Source organism: Aulostomus chinensis, chromosome 7 (assembly GCF_037954235.1).
Source record: "Aulostomus chinensis isolate RoL2024-O1b breed Wild chromosome 7, RoL_Achi_v1.0, whole genome shotgun sequence".
NCBI classification, from domain to species: Eukaryota; Metazoa; Chordata; class Actinopteri; order Syngnathiformes; family Aulostomidae; genus Aulostomus; species Aulostomus chinensis.
In genome coordinates, this window is record NC_141326.1 from 26,869,957 (window position 1) to 26,896,936 (window position 26,980).

At 44.2% G+C, this 26,980-nt stretch overlaps 2 protein-coding genes across 2 annotated transcripts in view; both read left to right on the forward strand.

Annotated features, from left to right (window-relative positions):
* Nucleotides 1–15,442, forward strand: part of syt12 (synaptotagmin XII) — a 17,794-nt gene extending 2,352 nt beyond the window's left edge. The window contains exons 2-8 of the mRNA XM_086207896.1: nt 7,639–7,699; nt 8,066–8,259; nt 8,582–8,986; nt 12,219–12,434; nt 12,909–13,029; nt 13,626–13,759; nt 14,423–15,442. Of these exons, the coding sequence (XP_086064022.1) occupies nt 7,654–7,699; nt 8,066–8,259; nt 8,582–8,986; nt 12,219–12,434; nt 12,909–13,029; nt 13,626–13,759; nt 14,423–14,596 (1,290 nt within the window). The 5' untranslated portion in view covers nt 7,639–7,653 and the 3' untranslated portion in view covers nt 14,597–15,442. The remainder of the gene's footprint in view (nt 1–7,638; nt 7,700–8,065; nt 8,260–8,581; nt 8,987–12,218; nt 12,435–12,908; nt 13,030–13,625; nt 13,760–14,422) is intronic.
* A 2,102-nt stretch (nt 15,443–17,544) lies between these two features.
* cat (catalase) lies at nt 17,545–26,583 on the forward strand. The gene is made up of 13 exons (XM_086209616.1): nt 17,545–17,709; nt 18,614–18,785; nt 19,444–19,554; nt 19,932–20,062; nt 20,291–20,395; nt 20,495–20,620; nt 20,716–20,907; nt 21,248–21,400; nt 21,846–21,984; nt 22,664–22,794; nt 24,513–24,620; nt 25,201–25,284; nt 25,725–26,583. Exons 1-13 carry the CDS (start codon nt 17,644–17,646, stop codon nt 25,785–25,787), a joined length of 1,581 nt encoding a protein of 526 aa, XP_086065742.1. The 5' UTR covers nt 17,545–17,643; the 3' UTR covers nt 25,788–26,583.
* Nucleotides 26,584–26,980: the final 397 nt, after the last annotated feature.

Genomic DNA, 26,980 nt, shown 5'->3' on the forward strand with positions numbered 1-26,980 from the left:
CACACACACACACACACACAAACACACACACACACATGCACACACACACTCACTCTCAGGGCTTGAACACACCATCTTTCCCTTCCTTTGAAGTGTTATTACATTCATTCTGCATAAATATAACACATGAAGCATCATGTAAAGGTTAAATGTATGACAGCGAATATATCCAGAATCCAGTACTCTTGTGTGTGTGTGTGTGTGTGTGGGGGGGGGGGGGGGGGGTCAAAGCAGTTTGCTGCCAAATGTAGCTACAGCTCACTTTTCTCTCTTTCTCAGGTGCCTCCAAACAATGCAGGCGGCAGGACAGAGAATCGTAAAGTATTGTAAGATGTGTCATATTTATGAGGCGGAGCCTCTGAGATGTTACCAGGCACCAACAACTGCAAAAAGTAGTTTTTCCTTATCAACAAAAAATATCAGCTCCCGACTGCTTTGAGGGTTTTCAGTTTCTTATCTTATATGTGGGACAAAAACATAAAAATGTAAGTCAGAATTTGTGAGTAGACCAGAAGCTTCCTGGTGGGCTGCAGTAGCTTCCAGCAGAAGGAGTGAGTTTTTGCTTCCTTTGTGCAACATTCGTCTGTGAGGCTGGTAAAATTATGCATGTGAACCTGATCAACTCGGGTCTTCGTACACGAGCTCATCCGCATCATCGGAATCACACGAGTGCTCTGCTTCCCTGCTTGAGTGAGGTTTGCCAGTCTGCTGGTTAGCAGGAGTCCAGTTGTAGGAGCGAACAGCAGCTCCACCTGCACAGGCCTGGCCGGGTGTCTCCATCTCATTCAAGCCTGGAGGCGTAACGGCAGATGCTGCTCAGGCTGACATCCGTCAATCACGGCAAAAGTGTCTGTGCCAGCATTCAGGATGTGAATACGTGAAGTTAAAGTTGTGTTTCCTCTTCTTGCAGTGATCAAATGTCTCCTCCACTCAATTTAAACTGTTTTCTCTTCACTTGCTGCACCCACGGCAGTCCAGCAGCTGGCAACCCCTCTGAAGTGATGAACACATTTACCAGCACAGATTAGTTCACTTATTTAGAAGTGAAACAGACAAAAAGAAACATCCTGTTGGGGGTGTGATTGAAGGGCCGACCTGCTAGCTGGTAGTGGTGCTAGTGGAATGAGCCTGTGCTGTCAGGTCCGGCTGTGCTCTGCATCCACGCAGACACAAACCCAGCGTGATGCTAGGAAACGTTTAACTTGTGTGACACTTTTGTCCAAACAGGAGTTGATGGGTTTTTTTTTTGTTTTTTTTTTTTGGGGGGGGGGGGTGGTATTCACAGTAACTGCAGAATCATCACAGTTTATATTTCTTTTAGGGCTGTCACTTTATCACATTGATTAGATTGATCAATTCCACCGCAAATTAACGCCTTATAAAAATTAATGCAAGATTAATTATAGTACACTTGAGTGTGAATTTTTGAAGGACCCGTACTCTGCAGTGGCTGGTCACTTCACACGTGCGTCGCAAGTCCAAGTGTTTTGAGACTCCGCCTTCAGACGCCCTGACTTAGGTTTTATTTAATCACCAGTAAAAATGTGGATTTGAAATCTTCTCCTCTTAGTGTATTCATTTGATTAGTCATGCACTACAATTTTATCATGTCCAAGAATTCGAATTCTTTATTTGGGGACCTTCAGCAGATATGAGATTAAAATGTGATTAATTCGATTGATTAATTACAAATCCCGTAATTAATTCGATTATTTTTTTAATCACCTGACAGCACTCATTTCTCTCCACCAAAATAAAATTTTGACATGAAGTTCATAGTCTTCCAGAAAACTATAGTTGCTGTAAAAGTGCATTTAGATCCCTCTGCAGCTACGCAGCAGTCCATCTGCGTCCTGGCTGCTCTTCCCTGCTTGGAGAACGTAGCTGTCCGCCCACAAAAGCTCCATCTGAGGGTATTTTTGCAGCTCTCGGTTCTTCTGCTGTCCTGCCGGAGCCCAGTCGTGAGGGTGGTGATGCAGTAAGTTGGAGGAGGAGTGAGACGATGGCGGAGGGTGATGATGACCACACATGGTTCAGATTCACAACAAAATAACATGAATGCAAGACGATGAAGGCTGATTATTCTGTGGTTAACGATCGGACCGTCTCCATCGGGACTGTTTGACTTGTATCCCTCCGCAGGTTTGAGATGGTTGTGTTTAACGTGGTTTAGACGTGGAGCTTCTTTGGTGAGCTCATCACTTCAGAGCCGGCGTCCGTCTTTGGTAAAGAAGGATGTTGAACCTGCAGACATCAGGAGAAAAGCTCATTGCAAAAATTGTAGCTTGAACGATTTAACTGGACGGAGTGCAAACAGCTGCCCGTTCCACTCGTCCTTCACTTCCACTTTGTGTTGAATCTGCAAACGGAAACCTGCCCGATCTTCAGATGAGCAGTCAGAAGAGGGAAGAGGGAGATTCCCTGAATGATCTCGTGTCTCCTTGATCAGCCAAATCAGTTGTTTAACATTGTGAGATATCAGAAGGAAAAATCGGATGTTCTCTGTCCCGAGTTTTTATTTATGGGGGAGCAAAGTGCTCCAACGTCGGCATGGGAAAGTGTCCAGGGGTAAAAAAAAAAAAAAAAATGGGGCACAAAACTGTTTTGAAAAGTGGAATCTTCTTTGATTTCATTGATGACAAGACTTCCATGTAATTGCTGCTTTCTTTTTTTTTCCTTTAAAAGATATCTGACAGACAAGCAGGCGAACAGAGTGAAGGTGCTGAAAAGAACCGCCAGACGCAGCCAGCATTCTAATACCATTTGCAACGACCTCTCTTGTTTTGAAGTTCTACACATTTACGTAACTTCTCTCAGCACGGAGTCGCTTTAGTTTGAAGTGCTGGAGCCGATCGTTTCCTCCCTCCACCGCCGGCGCCGCGGCTGACATTTCAAACCTGTCTTCTGCTGCTGCGATGCTGCTTTTACTTAACCATCCATTTGCCAAATGAGCTGTCAAAACTAAAAAGTCACTGCGTGGCTGCGTGGAAACAAAGAGACACGTACTGCTTTACCGCCTGACACGGACTGCTCGGCGCAGCAGAGCCAGTTAATTTGATTATGAGTCATTGGGCGAGATTAAAAGCAACGTTGATTGATCCGTCGCTGGGAGAAAACGTGGGAACGAATCAGAGGGGAGGAGCTGACAGACCCGTGATCCCTTCCCCCGCCTTATTGCTCCTTCTCAACACACACATCTTTTTTTATTATCCCCCATCAATTCTGCTCTCCCTTCTCTCCTTATCTAACCCCTCATCTCTTCTCCTTTTTTTTGTCCTCTTTAATTTCTTTGTGTGCGGTTGTGAGATAAATCACGGGGTCACTTGTTATCGATCGGCCCCGCAGCTTCCAGTAGAGGGAATTTCTTGTTTCCTTTCTTCCTCACCCCGAGCAGCAAACAGTAGCAGCTGGAGCCGGTTTGAGAGTCTGGTCTGCTTGTGCTGGAGCTGAGACTCAGACCGAGCCGTCTAGTTTGTATGCAGGGACCAGTTCCTCCTCCCAACACTGTCACTTTGCTTTTTTGTAGCTGATCTGATGGACCACAGAGAAACCCAGGAAGCACAACCGAACCCTCACACAGAGCCACCCTACGAGTACCCTTCCTCCTCTTAAATTAGTGAAATGAAGCATCAAAATTCATTTCATTTGAAGATTTCTGGAGGATTTTTGTCTTTGTTAAATATCAGAACGCAGACCCGTCACTGCAGCATGATGACTTACAAAAGAGGAAGAAAGTGAGAAGAGAAGAGGAGATAAAAGAACGCAAGTTAGTTTGTCAGAGAGAAAGAGGAATTCATGGTAAAAGCGTGAAATGGACTGTTCCGAAATGGATTCTGATGCTTGTGTTTAAATTGGGAGTGGCTGCCCGGCTTTTTCTTTTCTAATTATTGGTGAGAATTCATAGCCGTTGTCAAATTTAAGATTTGTTGACCCTGCAAACACATTTGTTGGATTTCTTTCTCTCTGTAAAAGGTGAGAAAAGTTTTTCCTTTGTGTGATTGTAGATGTGACTAATGAGCATCAGAACTGCTTCCTGCCTGCTATTCAAAGTAATCGAAGAAAGTAAAACTAGACAGACAGAAAAACTGACCCTGCAGCCCGTAACGCAGGATCCACTTGGCCACGGCAAATATACGTGTTTTTATCTGAAGAATGGCGTTGATCAGCATCCAGCCTGACTTTCCCTCGTGTGCATTTCCCACTGACAGCCTCATTTCTGCTCTGGAAAATTAGGTTTTACACATTTTCTAAGCTCTCTTCCGTCACATTTCACACTTGCCGCTTAATGTTCATCAGGGTTTGTTTCGCAAGCCCACGTCGTGACAAGATATTAATTTCATGCATAATTATAACGTTGACGACTCACTCTCCTTTTAGGCCTTGTGAGGAATCTAATCAGGCACATCTTCCCCGCAGCAGCGGCGAGAGATGAATCTAAAGATGCAAGAGAGACAATAACATGCGGATGACACGTCAGTGAAGGAGCTGTTGTGCGAATGTTCACGCTTTTTATTTCATGCAGCCGTGTAATAATGAGCTGCCAGTCAACAGAGAGTCGAGACAACATGGCTGTGATATTCAGTGGCTTATTAAAGACTGTTGATATCATCATACAACAAGACGACTGTTTTGAAGCAGATCGGGTTTGAGCACGTGGCGAGTGAGTCACAATTCTCTGCGCTCTGTTTCCAGTCGCTCACCCGCCTCAGTTTATCACTGTTTTTTTTATTTTGGGGGGGGGGGGGGTTCGCCTTCTTTCACGGGAACGAGCGGCGATAACAAGCAGCAAAGGTCACCGTCGAGGGTTGTGCTCAAGTGTCAGGAGAGGCTGGTTTGGCTCCGTGTGCACTGGTGTGAGTGTGTGTGTGTGTGTGTGTGTGTGTGTGTGTGTGTGTGTGTGCGTGTGTGCGTGTGTGTGTGTTGAAAGGGGAAAATTTCCATTATTTATTTTCAGTGAACAAACACGAGGACTCGGCCTGCATCCTTGCAGCCCATCACGACAAGTTCAGCCAACCGCCAGGAATCTGCGTGTCTTATTTGCTCCTGGCCTTTGTTTTGACAGCCAGGTCAAGTTGGTTGTCTCCTTCAATCCCTACATTTGGTCCTGCGAGCTTTCCTGGGTGTTTTCCTGGTGTCCTGTAATGGCCTCTATTAGCCAGGATTCACTCCGTCGCCTTCAGTCGCTGCTGCTGGATTATCGCCGGTTCAACAATCATACAATTCCAATTCCAGCCTGGCTGTGCGTTTATGTATTGATTTTTAAAATTCTACTGCACACTTTTAAGGCTTCGCGCAGCCAAAGCCCTGATTATAGCAAACGTCTGTTAACCCCCTCTGTGCCAGGACACTCCCTTAAATCTGATGATGGTTTCCTTCTGGTTGATGCCAAAGAGCCTGAGGTCTTCTACTTTTAAATCAAGATCATTGAAATATTCTCTATTTTTATTTTTTTTTATTTTATTCCTTTATTACACCTTTATTTTGTGATTGTTTACTTTTGGTATTTTTTTTCCCGTGTGTGTGGTATTTTATCTTCATGCATTCTACTATATTATCGTCGCATAGATTTTTTTTTTTTTTCTGTGTTTGTGAAGCACCCGCCGTGAAAGTGATGTATTATCCACACACTTTCATAATAACCTGCTGCCAAGAGTTGACCGGCTGTATGGAGTACATGTCTAATGTGGCTGGGTTATTTTTAATACTTCTGTAAGAGTTAAAAATAGCTGCCAATAAAATCTAAAAAAGAAAAAGGTAACTGAAAAAAAACAGACGATTCCAGGATCCCTGTACTACTGCAGTAATAGCAGTTTTATGTACTTATTAGATGTGACATGAAATAAAACCCACCTAGGGGGTTGAGGAGGGTCTCTGTCTCAGCGTCTTGGCTTCAGATGTACGAGGTTGGGAGCCACCGATGCAACATCATGCTCGTGATTAATTAAATGGCTTTCAAATCCTTCAGTGTGCTGACACTGATCTCAAATTAACAAACAAAGCTGCAGTCGATGTACCTGCCAAACACAATTTGTTTCTCTCCTGGTTTTCAGATGCTAATTGTTGGACTTCACTGTTCCGTCGCCTCAATATCTCACGGAGACACCAGAGCGCCCACGCCGCCTCGTCCTTGTTTACGGAATCTGTCTGAATCATTGTTTCGCTGGTGTCTGTCCCTCGCCTGCCGTCATCTACCCGCTTCCTCTGGACCTCGCCTTCCTTATGTTTGTTATTTTAATCCGAGCGAGGCTAAACTAGGCTGGCTGAATCACAGGAGGGTGGTGGTGGGGGGTTGGGGGCTGGATCCAGAGATTCCCCATCCATTGCTTATGGCACATCAGCAGCTGTCAGTTGGCGCTGCACTGCGTCAGCCACTTTAATTGGGCTGCATGGCTGTGGTCTGCAAACCGCTCAGCAGAATTGAGTGACCCCCCCCCCCCACGCACACCCACAAGCACACACACACACACACACACACACACACACACACACACAACCCCTCCAGCCTTTTTCTATATCATTAGTATAATGCTCCTGTTTCCCCTGAGCCACTGAGATATGAAGAGATTCCAACAAGCAGAGGAGGAGGAAGAGGAAGAAGAGGGGGAGGAGGGGGAGATGTTGGAGGAATGAGTCACACACCAGTGCTGGAAAATATTGTTCTTCATTGTCTCATGAACAACAGGCAGTGATGCTATTTTAAAGACGGAGAGAACGATTAAAATGATTTCCTACAGTTAACCAAACACCTCTGATGGCTGCTCGCTAAAATCAGATTCTTAAACGCGAAGACTGCATCTTCCGTTTGTCGCAGATCGACGCTCTCTTACTAACCATCACGACTGATGGATTACGTTCATGTCTTGGTTGTTGATAAGCACCAAACAGAACAATTTCCTCTGATCACCAACATCTTTTTTTAGTTCAAATTGGTGGAAAAGGTCAAGGTCACTGTAACTCCCCGTCGGTCTCATTCTCACCAGCGCGATTTCTCAGGATCCGAGAATGGATCCGATCTGGTGAGACAAAGCTGTGAGGAGATGAAAAGCAAATAAACCTGCAAATATTTTTTTATTGCTCACTTCAAAGTTGGTGCAGCAAGTTGTTGCTTTAGCATCCGGTATAAACGTCCGGTATATTTAAGCTTCCTCGAACAATTCAAAGACCAAAGGTACCAAATGTAGTTCTCAATAGAGAGACGGTTTTCCTGGTGGCTCGGCCGTGCAGCCACGCTCAACTATTACTGACTGCTTTATTTGCTCTTTGTCATACTTTGATGGACGTGCTGGAGTGAGCGCTGTGTGAGGAGCGCTCCTGCACCGCGGCCGTGGGGGTCAGGGGTCGTTCAGGGTCCTCCTGGTACTTTTTTTGGCTCCAGAAACCAAAGCAATCTTCTGGTTTCTTGTTTATATTGACGGGAAAGAGTGAGACTGAAAGGCTGTGAAAAAACCCAAAACCAAATGATAAGTCTCCAAATGTCATTCCGGATAATGAGATGTTTTGAATGAATTCTTTAATTTACTGCTATGGATTTCTTCCTGTAATCTCAAATCTGGCAACAACTCCAGTGTCAGACTTTTCCTCTGCGATGGTCGGGGATGTAAAAAGCCACTTGAGGTGATTGTTGCTTCTCTCTTACAGGCTGGCTGCAGCACCATGTCCTCGGCTCAGGGTGGGGATGTATCAGGCTACCATCTGAGTGGTGAGAGGACACTAAACGTCCCACACTCTTACTGATCTGTCCTGCATGGCTGTGTGGACAAACCCTTTACTGCTGCGGTTTGTAAGTGTGAATGTGTGTGTGTGTGTGTGTGTGTGTGTGTGTGTGTGTGTGTGAGAGAGAGAGAGAGAGAGAGAGACAGAGAGAGAGAGAGAGAGAGAGAGAAGAAATGAGGTTTACACACAATTACACACAAGCTCTACACTTAAAGTGAGCTTCCTGAAGAGTGTGTATGCACATCTTTAAAAACTTGTTTTGTGTGTGTGTGTGTGTGTGTGTGTGTGTGTGTGTGTGTGTGTGTGTGTGTGTGTGTGTGTGTGTGTGTGTGTGTGTGTGTGTGTGTCTCAGTGGTGCGTAACCCGCCGGGCTGGGAGGTGGGGATCTACCTGGTTGGCTTCTTTGTGCTACTGGGACTTGCTGGGCTGAACATCTGGAAACTGTGGAAATCTGGAACCTTCCCTGCGCCATCCCCCTTTCCCAACTTTGACTACAGATATCTGCAGGAAAAATATGGAACATCCTTCTCAGAAGTTCGACAAAAGGTACAATTTTGTATTTTAAATTTTCTGTTCTGAGCTTTCAGGGTCACCATACATGATGGAAACCTGTTGGAGCCTCTGGTTAATGTTGCTGCGTGTCCTGATGTAAAAGTCAACAAGTAGTATTTAAAACACATGCATCATTCTCTGCATTTGGTTTAAATCTATGCTTTTATGTTCTCTTGCGATAAGAATTCATTTACACTGAAGCTGAACTATCCCCAGAAATGTAGGTTTCAACAAATCTGCTTCGAATTCAGTTCTTGACCAATAGTTTTTCAGTCGGAGCAGATTTATATTGTATTCATTTATTTTCTCTCTGAAGAGAGCGGCAGCTAATAACCACCGCTGGACCTCGACCACCTCCAGCCGCAAACCCAGCCTGGCCCTGGGCGACACCCCGGACGGCTTTAAGGACCTGGGCCACCTGGAGCTGATGAGCAGAGAGCTGGACCTGACCGGTGTGGCCCAGCTCAACCGCTCCATCTCCACCGACTCTCTCAGCTCCATCTCCTCCATCGCTAACAACTTCGGCCACGATTTCACCGTTGGCCAGCTGGAGGTGACCCTGGAGTTTGAGCCGTCCAGGCATCTGGGCCAGGGGACGGGGATGCTCCACATCACCCTGCACCAGGGCAAGGACCTGCTGGAGAAGGAAGAGGGGGACTTCCCGGGCTGCTTCATCAGAGTCTCTCTGGGGCCAGAGGAGCTGAACGTTGGAGTCACGAGGGTAACGGAGCCATGTGCCTGTGTGTGTCTGTGTATTTCTAATTGTCCAGCATCGGCTGAGTCAGGTTTAGACCAGAGTTGATCCTGAAATGGTGGCATCCAACATGGGAGGCTCCTGCAGGACAAAAATGTCAGTTTAAAGATGGGAAAATCCCATCTGATGCATTCAGGTTGCTTGTTTGCACAAACATCAAAATCCCTGAAAAGGAACGGTAGAGAGGCTGAACCGTCACATTTGGGAGGTGGGAACGGGCAAAAGTAGGTGCATTCTACATAGTTTCAATCCAATTCTTCAAGTAACCGCCAGTAGACTAAGAATCCAGCTGATGTTTGAGATTGGAGCTAAAATTCAAACGTGTATTTTCTCAAATGGGTAATGAGTCAGGACAAGTGAAGTGGGGCGGTGGCGGCGGCGGCGGCGGTGGCGGCGGCGGCGGCGGTGGTGTGAGAGCAGCAAGGCTCGGGGGACATCTTTGACGTGCTTGAGCTGTTTATACGATTTTTAGACTGACAGTGATGCGTCCCGAGGGTCGGAGGTTCGATTCTGCAGCTTGACAAGCTAATCCTTTCCTGTCTGACGGAAGAGCCCATTTCATTTGCTTGAGTGGCGAAGCACCCGGGAGCCACCTGTAGTCTGGAAGGTGGATTTCACATCAGGAGTAGATGTGATGGACTCGAACGTCACTTATATTGCAACTGCAGGTCACTTTATAATGATGGTGATATGAAGGATTATTGAGTTTTCCTGATCAGATCAATCATCCTGACCGTGAGAGGGTTTTCAGCTCACCTGGAATTTTGTGAAGCTCGGACATTTCCTCTTTGACCACCGTGAGCTTCACCACACTGTGTGTTTATTCTCCTGTGTTCACTACCTGATTGATCACTACTTCCTACTGCAACGCACTTTAATCCCTCTTCTATAAACGCTTGAATCAGGAATGGCTTCTCTGACGGGAACAGAACAGAACTACATTCCTCCATCTGTTACACCTGCCATATGCCATCTGCTCTTAACCTCATGTAGCCAGAAATGCCCTAATCCTCGCCTGGCAGGGATCCAGTGCCGCAGGGATTCAGCACCGGCACGCCTCACGCCACGCTGGTTTTGTACGGTTCGCTGTCAGAAACGCCACATCGACTCGCCAGGGCTCCTTTTACTTAAGCACGTTGTTATGCTGTATTAATGTGTTGAGGCTGGGTGTAATAATAATGGAGGCAGCCAGTGATGCGGCAACTTTAGTGGCTTCCTTTTTAATGTTGAGGAGTGGTAAAGACCACAGGAAATGCTGACATCAGCTCCCTGATGGTCAAGAGAGCTTTCCCCCCTCTCTCTCTCTTTCTCTCTCTGTTCCTGTGCTCCCTCTCTCACTCCTTTCCTTTTAACCTGTCTGTCACACGAACAGAAACCTTTCTCTCGCTCATTTCCCCCTCATCTCTCCTTCTCCCCACGCTGTCTCTGCTTCTCGCTGTTGTTTACTCGCAATAATGAGGCTGCCATTCCTCCTCTTCCTCACTCTCCTGTCTTTACCGGCTCGTTCTCACCTCACCCATCGCCGCTGTTATCAAACGATGAGCCCAGGAGCCGTGTTCATATATTGAGCTGGAAGACTCCTGCCATCTTTGGATGCTCTCTATCTTTAGATACATACCTTTATTCACTTGAGTGGCCTTTTCTGTATTCTGGAGGTGTGGGATGTCCGCTCTCTCAGCTGCTGGGTTGATCAGTCCAAGGACAGCCTCACTGCTCAAAGCAGTGCAAACCCTCGCCTCTGAACTCTCAATCTTTTGGTACACAGAGTTTTTGTTCTGTTTTTGTTGGAAACATTTCAGATACATTCATCAGAAATGTTTATTTATTTATTTCATTCTATTTTGTTCCACACATCAAGAACACTGGTGAGACAAATTGCTCTTGTTGCATCCACTCTCCCCTGCACATTACTTGTTGCCTGGTAACCTCAGTCCACTTCGTAATTGCTGGTTTCACCTCACACTTCAGCATCTGACGGCTGGAAATCAGCCATGACTCCAACGCTGGTCACTCTGGGGGCAGATGGCACCCCGCAGGTGATTTTGTTGGAGTTTTATCTGAGAAAATGAAAAGAATGGGTCCAGAGATGTTGGGAGAATTTGATCGTGCAAAGATTTATTCAGGAGCGCATGAATTTTTGCAACCTGAGACTGACTTTGATGTCATATGGGTCCCCGGAGAGGATGAAGTCTTACATCACGAGACACATCTGTTCTCACAAAGTTGGACTCATGCCTGATGTGTTTCGTTTTCTTCGCTCATGTTTTCGTGATCTTATGGCGTTTGTGTGTCAGTCAGTCAGCAGGATTATGCAAGAATTATGGGGCTGATTTCAACCCAACTGGGTGAAGGAGTGTAGTACATGGAAATCCATCCATCCATCCAGTTTGTACCACTGATCCTGTTAAGGGTCATGGGGGGGTGGAGCCTATCCCAGCTGCTTTCAGGCAGGTTCACCCTGGACAGGTCACCAGTCCACCTCAGGGCCAACACACAGAGACAGACAACCATTCACACTCACAGCCACACCTACGGTCAATTTAGAGTCTGGATTAACCTGGTCCCCTCTTGGTGTCTTTGGACTGTGGGAGGAAGCCGGAGTACCGGAGAGAACCCACACAGGAACAGGGAGAACACGGAGACTCTCCCAGAAAGACCCCGTGCTGGAGCCGGGGCTCAAACCCAGAACCTTCTTGCTGTGAGGCGACAGTGAGGACCACTGCACCACCGTGCCGCCCTAGTGAAATTTACAGTAAATTTCAGGGCAAATTAGCCAGAGCACCACCTAGTGGAAACAGGAAATTATATATGAATGTGTATATAGATTACACTTTGATGTGGTACTCCTCGAGGAGTACATCCAATTAGGTCTGCAACACGGGCTCCCATTTTCCTAACTCCTTTCCTAACTCTTTTCCTCCATTATATTGTCAGACAACTGTAACAATAATCTGAGCCTGTCTGTGAGAAGAACAGCATTTTGAGGGCATAATCTGACAGCAGCCAGTTGCCCTGTTGGATTACGTCATAGCTGCTGTGTGGCTGTGGCAGCGCTTCCCTTGCTCTATTTTCATTGCAAAAATAGTGATATCCATCTTTCACTTCGACTAAAATTGTTAGGAAATTAGGTCATCAAAATAGGATCAAGGTGAAGTGACTCAGAGGTGTTTCAGCTGTCCCCCCCCCCCCCCCCCCACAGGTCCAGACAAATGCATTCACCGTGATTTTCGATGAGCGCTTCTCCGTCCCTGTGGACCTGACCACTCTGGATGAGTACAGCCTGCGATTTGCTGCTTTTGGTATCGATACAGATGAGAGAAACATCAGCGCGGGAGTAGCGGAGCTCAAGCTGTCAGACCTGGACCTGACCATCAGACCCTTCAACGCCTGGCTTTACCTTCAGGATGTCAACAAAGTGAGTTGCAGTGCAAAGGGGTGTAATGTGATGTGAGGCCATGTTGAATTATGTCCTCCAGATTGTGAGACAGTTCAGGTTTATAGCCAGACTCCTATTTCTTGATTAGAATTTATATTTTTTCACATTTTCAAAAATATTTCGTATTTTCACAATTATCACTTATAAAAATAGGTTATTGCAGAATCATGATGCTATCATTATGGTGGGCAATCTATCACCATTGTGGTTTATGTCGTCTCTACCTTTTATAAAGCGTAAAATCTTAAAGCCCAGCGAGACATTCAGCAAATATCTGCCACTCAGGTATAAAAATGTGAATCATTATGCATCCCAGCATGAAGAAGAAAACAGAACAAAGTGCTCATCATCGTCTCTGTCAAATTAACCCTCGACTGACTCGACACATGCGTCCGGTCCGAGACTGAACATTTGCTTTCACGTGGTGTTCATTGTCTGTGTGGGACTCCGCAGGCTGTGGATGCAGTCGGGGAGATCCTGCTGTCTCTCAGTTACTTGCCGACAGCAGAGCGCCTCACAGTGGTCGTGGCCAAATGTAAGAACCTGGTGTGGACCAATGGCAAGAACACCGCAGGTCAGAGCCGTCTGCTTGTGTGTGTGGTACCCTGGAATGTGTGACAGAATAGTCTCCCTGAGTTTGAGAGTGTCCATTAAAGAGACATCAGTCCGTCTCTCACTGCTAGTTAATCTGTCTCTACTCCTGTCCACTTAGTAACATACGAACCGACTCAGTGATAACCTGAGTATTGCTAACTACTCCCAGATGCTGCATTTATTTTCATTCAGAAAGCAAATGGGGCTTAAATGACTTGTTCACTACATTTACTGTCCACATAAGTGCCACATTAACACAGTACCAATAAAGGTCACCTACTAAAACACCATCATTATCATCCACGGAGCCAATTTTGTCTACTGATCTGCACTTCTAATTGATGACTCTGTAATGAGGAGTTTATGACTTGCTCTAGAAACTGAGCGTGTGTGTGTGTGTGTGTGTGTGTGTGTGTGTGTGTGTGCGTGCGCGTGTGCGCGCGTGTGTGTGTGTGTGTGTGTGTGCGTGCGCGTGTGCGCGCGTGTTTACATGAATATAACAGCTGGTTTGTATTCAAGAGCCCTGAAAGTGGGTGTAACATCAGCTTAATCTTCTTCTCTCGACCTGGAAATCAGATCCATTCGTCAAAGTTTATCTTCTGCAAGACGGCAGGAAGATCAGCAAGAAGAAGACTTCCACCAAAAGGGATGACACGAACCCCATCTTTAATGAAGCCATGATCTTCTCCGTGCCGTCCATTGTCCTGCAGGTGAGTGTTCAGTTGTTAGTCCTGAATAAGTCTGTTCACACACGAGAGTATTTAGGCCAAAGAAAATATGCTGGATCAGCGTAATAAAGCAAATCCCCAACGCGAACAACACTATCAGAAATGATCATAGCGATTATCATTGTTATTATTGTTCAAAAGTTTCATAGGTGGGATGCCTGAAAAAAAAAACATCAATAAGTAAACAAAGATGTCATGCAACAAAATATTAACATTATTTTACATAAACCCCAAAGATTTCCGAGTCACTGCTCTTAAATATGAAGCTTAGACTAGAATGAAATGCTGCCTAACAACAGAGGAGTCTTTCAAATTCTTTTTTTCACTGAATTTGATTCATATGGATGCAAAACTACATATTTAACATTTACAGTACTCCAAGCAGCCAACCAACAACTAATAATCATCTCTAAGAAGAAGTATTTCAATGCCATTTCCTTAAGTAAATATATCGAAAGATGAAGTAAAAGCAATGTACTTTTCTGTATCCTTTTCAGCAGAAACTAAAAATACTTTGAAATCTATGACAAATGCACATAAAAATAGCAAAGAAGCATTCTACTCATATTTATAGAAGCAGTAAACTGATGGTGAACTTGAACAAACTGATTTTATGCGATGGTTGTGAAACCCTGTTGTTTGCAGGAGCTTTCTCTGCGGGTGACAGTGGCAGAGGCCTCCGACGACGGCCGCGGTGAGAACCTGGGTCACGTGATCATCGGCCCCGAGGCCAGCGGGATGGGCATCACCCACTGGAACCAGATGCTGGCTACTCTGAGGAAGCCTGTGTCCATGTGGCACCCTCTGCGTCGGATCTAGCCCCCCTCCGTTCTTACACATAGCAGAGCAGTTTCAAGTAAAACACTCGCTTCCTCACTGTCCTTTCACCCTCCCGTTAGGTGCCTGGTCGACTGTATGAGTCAGATGGAGTTGTGGCCCACAGGCTGACGCCACGAGTCACTCTGGTAAGCTGCGACACAATTCACTACACAAGGGGAGGAATCTGAGAGAAGCCAGTGTTTTACCTCCGTCTGGGTTTATTATCGATCCATGGATCAATTCGACACCGAAACCCTGAAACCCCTTTATGATTGATTCCATCTCGGGCGTATTGTGGGTGGGGGAGCAGCCCGTTTCCCCTCTCAAAGTAACTGCTGAGGTTCAAACACATTGTTTTCTTCTCCTCTCAGCTTTAGAGTCAGGCTGCATTCTCCACGTCAACGACAGTCAAGGAGACAGAAACATTCGGATATTATTCCCTCGTCAAAAGTCTTAATTCCCACCCTGCATGGTGCCTACTCTGATTGTAGCCTACTATAGCTCTCTAGAGAACAACTGGACGGAGGGGCCACCTTGCCTCTCTTTCAGGAAAACTCTCATTTGTCTTTCCAGATCAGTCATTGGTTGCGCCCGCTTGATTTTGTAGCGGTTTTAGAGCTGGGTTGAGTTCATTCTATTGGATATGCTTGTAACTTTATTCAAGGTGCGACTGACAAATATTAGAGGTTTTTGGTATGTTCAGTATTTATTGTGCTTTTGAAAAAAAAAATTTTGAAAAAAAAAAAAGGAAAAGAAAATCCAGGTATTCTTATCCAGGTGAAATAACTGTAATTTGTAGCAGCTGTTACAGGGTGGCCGAATGGGATGTAATCAGCATATTAATATCATACATGGTTCTGTTGTCACCATATCCAATGCAATACAAGTTGCATATTAACCGTGTGAATAGTGTACTACAGCGTTTTTATTTTTAATTCTAAATACAGTGTTTTCATGATATTACATATGAAAAAAAAATCCACGACAGTCATTTCATTTCTACTTGATATTTAACTATGTTGCTGATAAATTATTTACTATCAAAACACCTCTGGGAATAATAATATACTACGATGTGAGATGTGCTGAACCCTTTTAATGGGGTCGTAGTTCATTTCATGTCAAAGGAAACACCTTGATATTCTGAACTACCGTAGATGTTTTTCACCGTCTTCTTACCACACTATCTTGTTCCCGTTTGTGCTTCAGCTACCTGCAAACATCTCATTAGCACCGAGGACGTTCCTCTGATTAGTACCTCATTGCAGCTGGAACCTAATGGGCATTTCTTTCTAGCGAAAATGACGACAGTGTGACGGTCGTCTTTATAAAAGTCAGGAGTGTCAAGATGGCTTTTTATCTGTTTGAGATATTCTCAACAACATTGTGCAATAGTGCTGTTTTGTTGTAACTTTTGAATGTGAATCATCACGTGAAATTAGCCGCCGACTCAGTCGCCAGCCTTCGTTGTGGTTTGGATCATTCCGAGCAGAAACCTTTCTCTTCTTTGGGTTTATCTACATTCCGCGCTGCGTTTTTAAAATCCGCCCAAATATATTAAACCTGTGATCATACAATAAACAAGATTTCCTACTGTGCCAAATAATGAAGCAATATTTTCATTTACAATCAGCATTTGCAATCAGTTCAACAAAACTGTTGTCTACATTCGACCATGCATGAAATTATTTAGCACTTGATGTGAATGTGCCTAAGAATACAGTGTATTGTGTGAATGCTGTTTGAAATAAAAGCAATTCAACAGTAATTGTATTTTTTCTTTTTTTCTTGTTGGAGAGGAAAAATTAGGCTCTGTGTCTGAGGATTCTTTTTCTGGGTTCTGTAGTCTTCGCTGAACTTTCATACCTGTAGCATCTTAAAATGAAATTGATGCGGAATAATCAGCAGAAAATAATCAAAATTAATGCGGTTGTCATTTAATTTAATACAGAGAAAGGAATAAAAGATACGTAATTAAAGGCAAAGGTTAGTATTTACAGTGATGGAGAGTAAAACTTACTTTTGAGTACTCAAATGTAATTTATTGAATATGGAGTGTTTTGGTCATTCTTTGTATCGTGGTCTGCGGTACAGCAGGGGTGCCCAAACCTTTGGGAAGGCCAGAACTGCGACCTGATGGAGGGCCAGGATCTGTATGGTTCAAGTTCCCTTGATATTATCTGAACTTTAAAATGGCTGATGAACCACTTATCCAGTATCCAAAGAACACACATGTAAAGCATTGTATGTAAGGAAGGAAATATTAGCTTTAGCTATCCTGCGCAATATCAGTATACAGTATATCACTATATACTTATTTATATTTATATATATATTTATAAAATGTTTATGTATGTATTTACATGCATATGTATGTATATTTATGTATGTATAGATAGATAGAGAGAAAGAGAGAGAGAGAGAGAGGTCTGACATAATTTTACCCCAATAAAATGCATAATGTTCAGTTTAAAGCATACTTTTTTTAAATCCCTTTTTATATCGCGTAGTTCAAAACTTATGGCAGGCCCACAGAGTCGACTTTCCAGTTAAAGTAGATCATTAAAAAAATACAACTACTGCTGTCAACTTTTTTTGACACAAATTTCAATTTTTTTCAGGTTTTTCTTTCAATCACTGCCATATATTTTTGGTGTTTTGATAAATTATTCGTGTGGTTCCTTTTCAGGATGCTTGCAAAGAGTTTCTGCAATGAGGAATTCTTTTTTTGCTGAGCACTTTTTAAATTTAGAGTTTAGTTAAATTTAGTTAGTGCACTTTGTATTTTTAGAACTGGATGATTTGAAGGGGGACACTTGTAAGGTGTTGTGTTATGTAAAGACTACAAACCGTCTTTGGTTTGTTGTTGTTGTTTTTTTATCTTGGTCAAAGCAAATGTAGGTCAGTCTCCTTCAATCAGCCAATCAGAGGAGAGGAGTGCTGTAGTGGGCGGGGTTTATCGAGCAAAGTCCAGGAAGACTTTCTCGGGATAGCGCATTCTGTTTGTTCACTGTCGTCGAATCGTCCACTTTTGCCGAGCCGTCGAGATGCCTGACACTAGAGACAAAACTACTGATCAGATGAAGATGTGGAAGGAGAACAGAGGTTCTCAGGTTTGTATTTCTTCTGCTTTTGTCCGAGTTCGTTTGCTACGCAGCGCCGTCTCTCCGGACATAAATGGGTGAGAGGTCGTTCAGGGTAACAGCTAGCTAAAACTAAAAAGCTTGTGCTTGCTAACAGTAAAGCCTGAATTTGAAGAAATTTCCTACACTTACGCCATTTGAGCATTAGCTCGTAGTTTAACGGATGTTTCTAGTTGAACCTTTAATGCATTGTTGTTATTGTTATGGTACGATCACCACAGACAGTTTTTTTGGTTAATGGTACATGCTAAACTGGCTTCTGGCAAAGACCTTTTCTGGTGTTTTGCAGCTCATTTGCAAAGTAAACGCGCAAAAGTGTAATGCACATGTTAGCATTTAATAGAGAGGCTTGATGTAACGTAAGGTCATTGTCCAGAGGTAATGTTTATGACTGAACTTCAGCCTGGTCACTTATGTAAGCAGAGTAAACTGCCCCTATGACTTAATAACACGGGTTACAGTTCCATCACCGACTGCGTCCTCGACATTGGTTGATAACGGTAGTCTTTCTGAAGCTATGTGCGTTTCCAGAATGTCCCAGTGGTTTCAAAATGCCGGTCCCAAGCAAGGAACATGCCTGAAATTTAAGTGAGCAAGAACCGATCATAGTTTGGAAAGTGAGACTCTTTTGGGGAATTTCTGATGTTGCATAGCAAATATCAGTGCCATAAAGTTGTTCCTTGCATACCACAAGCTTTCAAATATAGCTTCTGCTACTCTATTTATCTTTCTGTCCTAAGGATTTTCTCAGCATTATGAGGAAGTTGACACAACAACAACTCTAACAACTAATTGGTTAATGAGCAAAACTATTCTCCAGTGGTTTTAACTTTTTTTTTTTTTATTCTTTTGATGTTGATGCTGTTTGCAACAGAGGCCAGAAAAACTGACCACGGGGGCTGGCCATCCTATTGGAGACAAGCTAAACCTGCAGACTGCAGGACCAAGGGGCCCTCTGTTGGTGCAGGATGTGGTCTTCACGGACGAGATGGCCCACTTTGACCGGGAACGAATCCCAGAGAGAGTTGTTCACGCCAAAGGAGCAGGTGAGCCCTTAGCACAAATCAGTCTCAACCAGCTAACGTTAGCGAGCCGCAGATCCCTGTTAGCTACTTTAAGTCCTAGTTACATTCCCGAAGTACACAATGCATTTAAGATACTTAATAAAAATGATAACCGTGTTGAAGACCCAATAAGTAGAACAATTCAAGTACTTGTCCAGTCGTCCAGGTAGCTCTGCATGATGTCAGCTTAGAGGGGACTGAAATGATAAATATGAAACATCAATGTCAAAAGTATCAATCGTATTTGAGATGGTTTCTTCTTTTTTTTTTAAATTTCTAATATCTGGCATAATATTCAGACCAGTTTATGAAAGCGCTCCATCGATGTGCACACTAAGTTTGCTGAGCTCTTTGAGACTTTCATGGCACAGAGTCCTCCTCAGAAATGCCGTTTTTGCTGATTGAACACACATTTACACACTTCATGTATCATCAGAACAAACTGACCAAGTCGGACGTCGGCAAAAAAGGAAACGGGGGTCATTCGTGCTGGTGGATTATTTCCAGACAAATGCTAATCTTGTCAGGCTTTTCAGATCAAGGTCAACGACTGTGGGTAGATATTTAACTGGGGGTTGATCTGAAGTCCAAATATGTGAACCAGATTAAGAGATGCCGTACGTTTTCCTCTCTTATCCAGGAGCGTTTGGCTACTTCGAGGTGACCCATGACATCACTCGCTACTGCAAGGCCAAGGTGTTTGAGCATGTCGGCAAGGTTACTCCTATTGCTGTCCGCTTCTCCACTGTAGGTAAGTGTGTATGTGTGACTCCCACGCTGGAGTTTATGTTTTTATAAAGTAATTGTTTCTAGATTGCTGCAATGCAGTCTAAAAAAAAAGCCTATTTTTTTTAAACTGCAAAATTGTATTTGCCCTTTTGATTGTAGTTGTTCACGTGCTGCCATGTTGCTCTGGCATGTCTGTTGCAAACATAGATTATAACTGTAAATGTAACCAAGGTAAAATGGACTCACTTGACTTCCAACTTACTGGAAACAACTCCAAAGAGACTGCTGTCGTGACTGTTTGTTCGCCCGTATCATATCACATTTCCTTGAGATCTTTTTGTTAACCTCAGAGTTCAAACTGTACCGACGCTGATGAATTTATTGTTGGTCTCATCCCAGCTGGGGAATCTGGATCAGCAGACACTGTGCGGGACCCTCGAGGCTTCGCAGTCAAGTTTTACACTGATGAGGGGAACTGGGACCTGACCGGCAACAACACTCCCATCTTTTTCATTAGGGACGCCTTACTGGTGAGTGGGTGGAGATGATGAATGATCCAGAATCAGCATCGTGTTTATTCAGTCATAGAGGAGTCAGTTTGTAAAAGTCATGCCGTCGTCCTGATATGCTGTCACAGCTGGTTTATAGTTTTTCCATCCATGGTTTTGGATGAAATCTGAATTGAGAAACACGTGTCATTGTTTCATTCCACTTAACATGAGAAGGCGTTGCAGTGACATGTCTTTGACCCCATATAGTTCCCGTCCTTCATCCACTCACAGAAGCGCAATCCTCAGACCCACATGAAAGACCCAGACATGGTGTGGGACTTCTGGAGTCTGAGGCCTGAGAGTCTGCATCAGGTAGCTGCTGCTGAGCTGCATGATGTTGGTAAAGGAAGACTTTTAAGCGCTAATGGCAACTGAGCGATAGAGTTAGAGAATACTGCATCCTCTGTGCAGGTTTCCTTCCTGTTCAGTGACCGAGGTTTGCCCAATGGCTACCGTCACATGAATGGCTACGGCTCTCACACCTTCAAACTGGTCAATGCTGATGGAGAGCGGCTCTACTGCAAGTTCCACTACAAGGTCTGCTTGAGTCCAGTTTAACTCTGATTTAACAAAGCCGGTGGACTTTGTGGAGTTTTGGCATGACTTATGTGTGTCCTGTCTTATGATTTTAGACTGATCAAGGAATAAAAAATATGCCGGCAGAGGAGGCGGAAAGTCTGGCTTCTACCAACCCGGATTATGCTATCGGAGACCTGTTCAACGCCATTGCAAATGGCAACTACCCATCCTGGACTTTCTACATCCAGGTCATGACCTTTGAGCAGGCTGAGAAGTTCCGCTTCAACCCCTTCGACCTTACTAAGGTACGATTTCCGTCCAAAGCGAAACAAACTGTGCTGTCGGCTTCACTCCTGCAGTTTGTGACGTGTAGGATCAGTGCCAGTGTGTAGGATCTGCTGACATCAAGTGTTCAAACTGGGAATTGCATTCCTTCGCCTCGCCTGTACTTGCTACCCTTATCTTTTGTCTTAAGTTATGAAAGTTATTGCTTGTTAATGAAAGCAGTAGCCAACATCAGATGTCTGCTTAATCAAATATGAAATAAGGGGGTGTTTTAACAGCCTTGGCCACTTGAAAATATGCTTCCCTGTAGTAGTTTCAGACTTAGACAAGGTTTTTTGTTGTTATTGTTTTTCCATTCAGGTTTGGTCCCATAAAGAATATCCTTTGATCCCTGTGGGAAAGATGGTGCTCAACAGGAACCCAGTTAACTACTTTGCAGAGGTGGAGCAGCTGGCCTTTGACCCCAGTAACATGCCCCCCGGCATCGAGCCCAGCCCTGACAAGATGCTCCAGGTAACCTCACAGCAGTGACTCGTGTCTCTGTCAGACTGACCGTAAAAGCCATTACATATTTCAAAGTAATCTGTTACTATGGTAACACTTAGATGTCATTGTGTTTTCTCAATGACATCAGAACAGTGATGGGAAAATATTGCATTGAAAATCCTGCACTTTGTTTCATTTGTTGCTTGAGTAAAAAGAAATGCATCTGGCAACATTATTTTTCACCGCGCTGCATTGCGTTCAGAGACCACTGCAAGTCATTTCTTCATGTCAACGCTCTGATCAATCGAAAACAAAATTCTCGGAGAGATTTAATTCTATTTATTTAACACGACCGCAGTCCTGCAACTTCAGATGAGCGTGAGCTCCGTCTCAGTCTTTGTGATTGTTTGGTTTTCTTATCAGTGGAAGTAAAACTGGACTGCATGTCTCGGTGATGCGTTTGTCTCCTCAGGGCCGCCTCTTCTCCTACCCAGACACACATCGACACCGGCTGGGTGCCAACTACTTGCAGATTCCCGTCAACTGCCCTTTCAGGGCCCGAGTGGCCAACTACCAGCGCGATGGTCCAATGTGCATGTTTGACAACCAAGGTAAGTCACAGTCAACGCGAGCTTGATCGCTCCACACTGTGCTCACCGAAGAGCTTTTTTTTTCATTTTTGAATAATCAAAATAATCACGTGGAGAGATTTTCAGTTTGTCTGTGCAGTATTGTGATTAGATTGTACTGCAGTACTTTTATAGACCATTGTAAATATGGAGAAATGTATCAGTGACTTGCTTCAGCGCACAAAAAAATGATGTGATCGTGATTTGTAGAACACATGTTTGAAGGTGATTGGATTTAATGCGATTAAAAAGGTACAACTGATGTTTTATCTGGTTTACCCTGTGATTGTGGCCTTGGATCATACAAATGTAATACTAAGGGTGAACCAGTAGAGGGCACCATCTGTTCCATATCAAGTTCTTCAGAAAGCTGAGCCCCTCAGTCCTAGTAAGCGGTTAGAAGAGAGTCCTCTAATCGTTCTTTCTCATCCAAATTATGTTGAGTGAAAATAACTCTCAAGGCATTTGTGAATGGGTTGTGGTAAAAACAGTCTGGCATGCCAATTACATTCCATAACATCTAAACATGAATGACACCGCCGTGCTTAGCCTACTCTCCCTTAGCTGGTGACTTGTGGCTGGGCGTTGGTGCTTGATTGTGGTGATACCAGGGCTGATCTGTGCGTCATGAATGCTTCTGTTTGGTCTGCCTCTCCTCTAGGTGGCGCTCCAAACTACTATCCTAACAGCTTCAGTGCCCCGGAGACCCAGCCTCAATTTGTGGAGTCCAAGTTTAACGTGTCTGTCGATGTAGCGCGTCACAACAGTGAGGATGAAGATAATGTCACACAGGTAGTGACACAACACACGTGAGGCCTGTTTTGCTGTGGCAGCACAAATCGTTGTTTCCATTTGTACATACATTCGTTGTACGTTATCGTGTTATTCTCGTACATCTTTATTGGCTGACGTATGTAAGTGGTGTTTTGTCTCCCTCGGGCAGGCACACGCAGTCCAGATTTGAACAATTTTGGACAGTGAAGCCTTCTCCTGTTCAGCGGGCTCTCTGATTCAATATAAAATAAGAGAAACTTCCTTCGTCTGACTGGAACACGTGATTCCCAACAATCATCATAGCTAATATTCTAATAATGCTTTGCAGTTGTTTCCTAAAGTTGAGTGGAACAAAACATTAACCCTCTCTGTCTCTCTCTCGCTATCTATCCTTATCTGTCCCTCCTTTCCTCCCTCCTTCCCAACTTTCTTCTTACCCAATCTAATCTTACTAGTTCTGTTTGACGTGTAAATGCAGCCTGGCCCTCTTGGAGGTTTAGCACAGGTTTCCGTGTTGCTGTGAATCCTCTGAGGTTCTGGTCTGTTCTCTTTGTTCAGTGACAGGTGAATGTCCACATCCTGGAGAGTCCTCCTGACTTGCTAGTGAGTCACAAGCTTGATTGCACAAAGACATCCAGTCCTCGTTCTAGCAAACTAGTTTTCCGTTTTCTTGTGCTTTTTTTTTTGTTTCTGAAAACCCCCAAACCTCTGATATTTATCTGATAACTAATACTGAAATAGCCCAGAGCTCATCAAGGACATGGACTGGTTTGATGATTCGATTACATTTGAACCCCAGCTTGAGCAGATCATGTCAAAAGTTTTATGTCATCATCCATAGTTCTTGTAGTTCTTAAATAAGAGACTTTGCTAGTCAGCCTATGATGAAAAGTCCACAACAGAAGAGGTGTGTTGTTCACCAGAAGGTTGTTGTCATATTCATCTTCTCCTAAATCTGGATTACCATGGATGTACCAGATGATTTTTGTGGCATCATAACTCATCAGCAATGTGAAGCCTCTGGACACTAAATACTGTCTATCTAACACTGAGGGGTCCAGCAGCTGCTGAATGTAGTGAAGTATTTAGCAACTAAAGAGTCACATCTTGCTCTGTCTAGGGGGCCAAAACAAGACGGTGAATATCAGGCTGAAGCCGGTTCATACCTTGACATACCTGACGTGTGCCTCTCTGCAGGTGTAACCTCTCTGCAGGTGTAACCTCTCTGCAGGTGTAACCTCCCTGGTCCACCGGAGCTGGTGTGCCTCCAAACGTCACATTTCGTCTGACGCGTTTCTACACACTCAGTTTAACTCCGTCTCATCCTCTGGGATGAACTTGTTTCAGCTTTATTTTTGTTTCAGTTGAATGTAACTGTTCAAGGAGCATTAGCTAAAACTCCCAAAAGTATTTGCTCTGTTTCAGACGCCTCAGCAGCTCAGAAGCACCGCCAGCAACCGGTGTTTCAGCGGTAGAACTGCAGCGCGACTCAGCCAGACCAGCAGAAGTATAAATGCCCTGCTGTGGTGTAGGGTGTGCTTCAGTTTAATCCCAATGTATGAAGGAGGCTTTAAACTGTTGTGAGGTCAGAAACTCACTCAAAATGAAGTGTTGCTGCTGAGTCAGTTCAGCAGATCAGCAGGGTCACAGTCTACTTCCTCCTTAAACTGCAGTTTCTGCAGGCACTTACAATGTATTCCACTTTGTCATCGGTTTTTCTTTTTGTTTTGCTGCAGGTTCGTACCTTCTACACCCAGGTGCTGAATGAAGAGGAGCGCCAAAGACTTTGCCAGAACCTGGCAGGTTCCCTGAAGGGGGCCCAGCTCTTTATCCAGAAACGCATGGTGAGTCCACATCACCTCCCAGAAGGGATTCTTGCAAGTACCACAGTCTGTTGGCCCACAACACAACACAACACAACACAACACAACACAACACAACACAACACAACACGGGATCCACAGCTGACACACAACAGCCAGCATCTTTCTTGCTGACGGTCCGAGTGGTCTTGCTTTCTTCTTTGTGTCCCCCCCCCCCCCACCCAGCAACACAAAGCTCCATTGGTTAGTGATGCTTTAACCTTTGTGGTCAAGTGACTATTTTTCACTGGAAACAATTCAAGAATCTGTGCCAGCTGTGTCATGAAATTTTAAAACGAATGAACCCCATGAGAATTTTTATTCAGTGAATGATTCGTGTGCTGCTTTTTTTTTTTAAATCATCAAAACACCCCTTTCAATCGAAGAAATGGTTTAAAATAATGTTAACACTTCAAGTTTCAGCTGATCTGCCTCATCAGGAGTTTGGGATTTGACTTGGAGGAGAATTATTTCTATTTTTTATATGACAGAAATCTCACAAGTGCAACAAATAGACCTGTATGTGTGTAGAGAGATGTGTGATCATTGGCTGCTCTTGCAGGTTGAGAACTTGAAGGCGGTCCACCCCGACTATGGAAACAGGGTCCAGACTCTTCTCAACAAGTACAATATGGAGTCCCAGAAGGTAAACCTCGTCCCTGTGCTGCCTCAGGTTCCAGATCGTGGTTCGTGGTCATTGACAGAATCCCGATGATTGGATCAGCACCATCCCGATTTGAACAAGTCTGACTCTGAGCACAATGAACGATGGTGTTGGAGTTAATAGTTAGAGAATAATTTAGTGGTGATATTCTGACTTTTAATCTGCCGCCGCAAATGGGTGGAAGTAGTTTTTGTTACCAAATAGCATCAAAGCAAATAGTAGTTTTTGTGTATTATGAAATGCTAATGCTACATACATGGAACGGTTTATATGCTGAACTTAGCGTGTTAGCCTCATCACCACAATGAAGCTGGTTTGCCATCGTGCTGCCTCACCGAGCTTCCCGCATGTCTAAAGTTGACTCGCATAGAGACGTTGCGCATCAACCTTCCATCTCTCCTGTCCTCTACTTTGTCTCCTAGAACACGGTGCATGTCTACAGCCGTCCAGGACCATCGGCCGTCGCCGCCTCATCAAAGATGTGAATGCCTTAACCTACCTTTCACTGGGGGACCCCCCCCCCCTCCCCGCCTCATCAGACGCAAATGCATTTAAAGTCACCACAGCTGCTTCAGCCGTCACATGATCACAGCCAATATCAGTATGCATCAGTAACCAGACTGAATTACTCTCCTTGTTGTGTCAAGGTTGGGGTTCATTGCTAATTCTAATATTTCTAATATAGAAATATTATACCGGACCCAACCTGTGGAATGCATTGCCTTAAATACTTAAATACAGGACTGTGAAAATATAACTGGGAATGAACCGCTCTGTTAGCTCTGTTAGCTAGCATCGCTCCGTCCAGTGATAAAAGCCCTCCAGGAACCTGGTTTCTACAGAACAGCACTTTCCAGACAGGTTCACTCGGTCGGTTTTCTTCTTGACGCAGACTAGAAAAGAGCCCATGATTCTTTTGCCTTCCACCAGTGACTCGGTCTCCACTAGACAGTACCTGGAGTGCTGCTTGTGTTCTTTTATAATGTTAGCTCATGAATGACCTCAGCCCTCTACAGTACCCTAACAACTGCTGATTGTTTCTTGTAATCCCTCAGGCTGCGAGCGCGCTGCGTGATCAAGTTCTATTCCTTTGCTAAAAGTTGAAATATTCTTGGCTAATTTTTGTGCAGCTTAAAGTTTAAAATAGTGTTTGTAGAATCAAATGCAGACGAGCAATGGGTTCTGATCATGAGTTTTGACCATAATTGTTTTTGACATTTCTTCCTAATGCCTGACACTTTAACTACATTTTAACTGATGATAAAAATCTGTTGTGCTCTACTGTGGTCGTCTCCTACTTGTACTTGTACTCAGACCTGGGATGTACAGCAAGGTGAGAAGTTATTTTCCCAAATGAAACACACAACGGTGCCTTTTGTGTGGCGAAAGAACGACACGTTGATGAATTGTTTGTTTGATTTTAAACAAAAACTGCTTTTTGTGTCATTTTTCCCTTCTCAAGTAGAAAAGGAAGGAGACATTACCACACGAAATGGCACGCTCGATTTTGTAACTCCTTAATTTTCAACTTGATGATGGTTGCACATTTAGATTATGAATGAAAACACGTTCTAATTATTCACAATGTGTTGGTGAATGTTTGTTTTGAAGTTGCTGTGTTTTTTCCATTCTCCCTGATGCTCTTCAGCTGGAGTCTGTGTGGACTCCTGTTAAATCA

Excerpts from the sequence above, each read along its gene's own strand:
- cat (XM_086209616.1), top strand. The coding sequence starts at position 17,644 with ATGCCTGACACTAGAGACAAAACTACTGATCAGATGAAGATGTGGAAG. Across the intron at positions 19,555-19,931 it reads TGTCCGCTTCTCCACTGTAG|CTGGGGAATCTGGATCAGCA; the intron begins GTAAGTGTGTAT and ends GTCTCATCCCAG. Across the intron at positions 25,285-25,724 it reads ACAATATGGAGTCCCAGAAG|AACACGGTGCATGTCTACAG; the intron begins GTAAACCTCGTC and ends TTTGTCTCCTAG.